At 31.6% G+C, this 4,917-nt stretch overlaps 1 protein-coding gene across 1 annotated transcript; it reads left to right on the forward strand.

The window, feature by feature from the left end:
- Positions 1-327: 327 nt before the first annotated feature.
- On the forward strand, positions 328-4,260 carry LOC132720567 (uncharacterized). Its single transcript, XM_060704723.1, has 2 exons — positions 328-455; positions 2,031-4,260. The coding sequence occupies exon 2, from the start codon at positions 2,032-2,034 to the stop codon at positions 4,135-4,137; it is 2,106 nt and encodes a 701-aa protein (XP_060560706.1). The 5' UTR covers positions 328-455; position 2,031; the 3' UTR covers positions 4,138-4,260.
- The last annotated feature ends 657 nt before the right edge of the window (positions 4,261-4,917 follow it).

The following is a 4,917-nucleotide window of genomic DNA, read 5'->3' on the forward strand; positions in this document are numbered from 1 at the left end:
TAGACTAAATAGCTAGAATGTGCTACAAATTTAAATGCATTATATAAACTGTAATCATTATGTAATGTTTGCTTGTTATAGTCATCAAAATACAGCATACTTTAAGATAGCATGTTGTCTTATTTTTAGTTCTCTCTTTTTCTGAAAAAATTAAATTCAGGGTTCAAGCTATTTTATTATTTTACAATAATTATACAATTATTGACATGACAAATAAACCACATGCCATGGACTGTGTTCTTTATCAACTACAAGAAAGAGAGGTATCAAATGTCAGATATATTAAAAAATATAAAAAGAGTTATCTTCTTAAAATTGAAAAGAAAAAGGAAGTAAAATTATTATAAAAAAATCCAACATTTCACAATCGGGAAATTGACAAATGTGGTTTCCCTGAAAGGTGTTGAAATCTACAGACCAAATTACCTATAATTTACAGCATAAATAAACAAAAGGTACGTTTCTTTTTCTTCTGACATGTGTTTCCATTAGAGAAAGGAATAAAGAGAAACTAAGGATCATAAAGTAATTCTATGTTTCTTATCATAAACACGCGAATAAAAGAAAGAGAAAGAAGAAAAAATCATTGTTACGCTATGTAAATTGTACAACTAATTGATACTAAAGAAGATGGTGTAAGCTACTTCAAAGATGTATCATAAAGATAAATGTTTTAAGTGATAAATTGTTATTTGAATATTTCACAATAAAAAAATTGATCATCAGTGACAGAGTGGGTTTAATAAGAAAATCAATAAACACATAATGTATGTCTATAAGAGGATATCACATGCATAAAATTTAAACTCTGCACATGAAAAGTCACATGTTAAGATTCAAATATACTTTCCCATATATTGGTCTATGTGAACTAAGCGAAACTCAGGATGTGGCCATCTTTGATCCCAGGGGCATGATCTCTATATTACTTTTGTTAAGGACTACAGTGTAATGTTTCATGTCAAATACCTAAGCTCTGGTCATTACAGTTTCTGAAAACAATTATCACAATAATTTTCATGTTCAAGAGAATTTTTTGCTCCTTTGCTCCTGTGACTATGCATCATACTTTTACCATTTATATAGCTTTTTAGAGGGTTACCTGCTAAGGATCATTCCTGTGAAGTTTGGTAAAAATAAACCATGCTGTTTAGGAGGAAATATTGTTGTTAAATGTAAATAAGGATAAAGAGTGGATAATAACAGTGGAAGACGTAAAACAAGAGTTCATGTCTGGGCTTAAAAGAAAAATCATTCTACCAGGTTTACATCACATCCACTGAATCATTAAGAATATAATATAGCAGCTGTAATAATCTTATCTGTTACAGTTTAAGCAAATTTTTTATTTATGATGAAGGCTCGATTTATATCTAACAAGCAATACTATTCAGCTCTCATTCATATTAACTATATATAAATATTGAATATTTTTATACGATTTCTTCACAATAATTAACAAATATTTAGAAAAATTACCCAAATGTCTGTTATTCTTAAAATAGACTGGTCATTTTCTAGCAACGAAGGGAGATAACAAATGTCTGATATATAAAACTTCATAAATGAGTTATCTTATTAAGACTGAAAGAAAAAACGAAGTAAAATTACTTAAGAAAATCCAATATTCTAGATTAACAAATTCAAAATGAATAAAAGAAATCTTTCACTGTAATCTACAAAACCTCATTACCCATAATATACTGCATAAATAAACAAAAGGTACATTTATACGATTTTCTGTATTAATAACATGTTTATTCTGAAGAGCATTAGAAAATAAATAGCATACAAAAGTGTAAAATATATCATTCATTTCAAGAAATGTTGACATACTGGTGAAAAATCATAATTAATACAAGAATTTGATAATGATGAAAAATATTTTTTAAATATTCCACACAGGAAATGAGTTTAAAAAAAGAAGCAAAATTGTTTGAATATTTTACAAATTACACTTATCATCTGACCAAATACAATCAATAAAAGAGAAATTTAATTAACTAATGTGTTAGAAATTGTATTTACAGGATGTATCAAGTACCAAATTACACACAAGCTGTGTCGATGAAATTATCTGAAGTACTAGCTGATATAGGTGTTGATGATAGAATAGTGCTGAAGAGGAGAAGATCAGTGCTTCTGAGAGAAGCAGTAAAAAATGTGAATGACCAACTATGGAATATGAATATTTATACATCATACTATTTCGGTAGTCGATCAGAAGGTACAACCACCATGGGATTGAGGTCAGACGCAGATCATCTTTTTTGTTTAAATGCTTTTTCTGTAATACAAGACTGGAGTGAATGGATACCTGGTGTACTTAATTATTTGATGATTCAAGATAGTTCTGTATCTCCGGGATATTGTGTACTTCAAATGCTGAGACCGGATGTTCCTCTTCCTGCTGATGGAGAATCTGATCAATACTTCTTCAGAGACAGAACAGGAAAAATACTGCTAAAACATATTATACTACCTGGTATATTTCATTTAAAACATCTGTTTGGTGGATTCCTAGACAGACTTCAAGTACATGGTCCAGCAGGAGTAAATCAAGGACCTCCTGGTTACTGTGATATGGACCTTGTGTTAGCTCTACATTGTAAAACATGGCCACAACAAGCTAGACGATGGCAGGATCAACATAGTGATGCTCAGTGGCCGTCTGCTGAAATAAAACAATATTGCAGCAGAACTGGATGCTTTGTTGTTCCTGTTGGATATAGAGGGAGTGAACATGAGCAACTTGAGTGGAGAATATCAACATCTTTAGCCGAAAGGTGTTTAATGTTTAATCTTAATATTACACAGATTCGCTGTTATGTCTTGATGAAAATGATTATAAAATCATTCCTTGACCCGCAGTTTGAACATGTGATTTCCAGTTATATGTGTAAAACTGTACTCTTGCACTGTATTGCAAATTCACATTTTAACATCTGGAGAGAAAACAATTTACTTTCTTGTCTATCACTGTGTTTATATCTCCTGTATAACAATATCATCAATGAAAACTGTCCACATTTTATCATACCCGAGAACAATTTGATGAGAGGTAAAATATCACCTGCAGTCAAACCATATATTCTGGAAATAGTCAACAATATTATCAACAGTAAAGGAGCGGCAATGCTTGGTATTAAATATGATGATATTGGCTCTAGGCTTCAATTCAAGTTTTTTAACTTATGCCGATTTCAAACAAGTAAATATATTTCAGGACTTCTGTTATATGATACAGCCACAAACATTTCCATTTCAGTTCCTGTAAAGAACAAAAGTCCTCATGAAGCCGTACAGATATTGACAAACTGTATATCAAAGATATTAAATGTTCAATGTGAAGGAATGGTTGCGACAGCCTGTCAACTAAAGTTACCATGGTGCTGTACAACCCTCGGATCTGTGCTGGCCTCCATCAACATCAATCAACACAACACTGTTTTATCAGATGCGCTCAAACTCATCTCACTTGGATTAAATACAGATGTTGCATCAAGTAAATTGAAATTAGCTTCAATCTTATACTGTATTCAAGACATACAAAAAGTTGACTTGGTTCTCAGTGAGATTGTAAGACGCTATGATCTGAATTATGTTGAGCCATTCTGTGCTTGTTATGAATTTGAAAGAAAGTCACTTAGACGAGGGTACTTTGCAATATGTGACATTTACAATGAAGATGCGCAATATTATGCAACAGCATCATGTGTCAAATTTCTGCCATGTGAATTTTACTGTGTTCCAACCGAACTCAGATATGAAATGGTAAGATCTACACAAGAGGAGAGAATATACCGCACAGAAATAATTGATGACTGGATGGATTGTGCTGTGGTGGATTCTCTCCCTTACCTCTATTTTCTACAATACAAGGTTAACAGCCATCTTGGGAGAAATAATGAAAAACAATCTGCTCTCTCAAAACTTCTCAGAACTATAATAATCGAGCCAGACCTTGGACATCGGGAAACAGCTTTAAATATTCTCGGAAAGTGTATGGAACAAGAAGGTAGAGTAAGGGATGCTCTACAATGTTATTTGATGTCTCTAAATCTAAGGAGGAGAAACAATGCTGCAAAGATACATATCTGCGCACTTCTATCTGTAATGGGAAATTTCAGGGCATAGAACAAAAATGTTGAAATAACAGACGTATAAGGAAGTGACATATAAAAGTAAAAGGAACAGTCCTGCTAAATATCATAATTATTATACACATTTATATGTAAAATATTTCTTGTTATAAAATAAAACATATAATTATATATTTATGTTCCTTATATGTATTGACCGTGTAATCAGTATTCAATTGACAGATTAATAAAATCAATCAATACATGTATAACACAATAACATGTTCAACATAATAACAAATTGTCAGGCTGGCATCCAGTTGTGTAATTCATTTTTTTTTTCTGAGAAAATATTTTATCAGACGTATAAATGCCAAGCACACGGCTGACAAATATTATTTTTAGAATAACAAATGTTTTTGGAACTCATGTACGTGCTTGTCCATAGCAACAATATAGTCTTATGCTTGCTTTTACTTACACTTTCAGTTTAGGATTGAATAATATTAAAAGTATGGATTGGACAATAGACATTTAATACATTACGTAATCACTCAACCGACTGTGCTTCTGAGGATATGACCAGGCCCTAAACATTCAGAAAGTGTGACTGTTCAAAACATTAGTCATATACTTCACATTAATTCTCGTAAACTATACGACTATGCGTTGGAAACACTTTTTGTATGATATTTGTAAAGGACCACTTAAGAATCATTCCTTTAAAATGTGTTCAAAATCCACCATACTGTTAAGAAGTAGATTTTGTTACATAAAATTGTTTATAATGACAAATGGCAAGCAACTTGCTATCCCAAATGTTCAGCTCTGGGTC

This window comes from Ruditapes philippinarum, unplaced genomic scaffold, assembly GCF_026571515.1.
Source record: "Ruditapes philippinarum isolate M1 unplaced genomic scaffold, ASM2657151v2 ctg5916_1_1_1_1, whole genome shotgun sequence".
Taxonomy (NCBI): domain Eukaryota; kingdom Metazoa; phylum Mollusca; class Bivalvia; order Venerida; family Veneridae; genus Ruditapes; species Ruditapes philippinarum.

What these genes read in the sequence shown, in the direction of transcription:
- LOC132720567 (XM_060704723.1), top strand. Translation starts at nt 2,032, where the DNA reads ATGTATCAAGTACCAAATTACACACAAGCTGTGTCGATGAAATTATCT.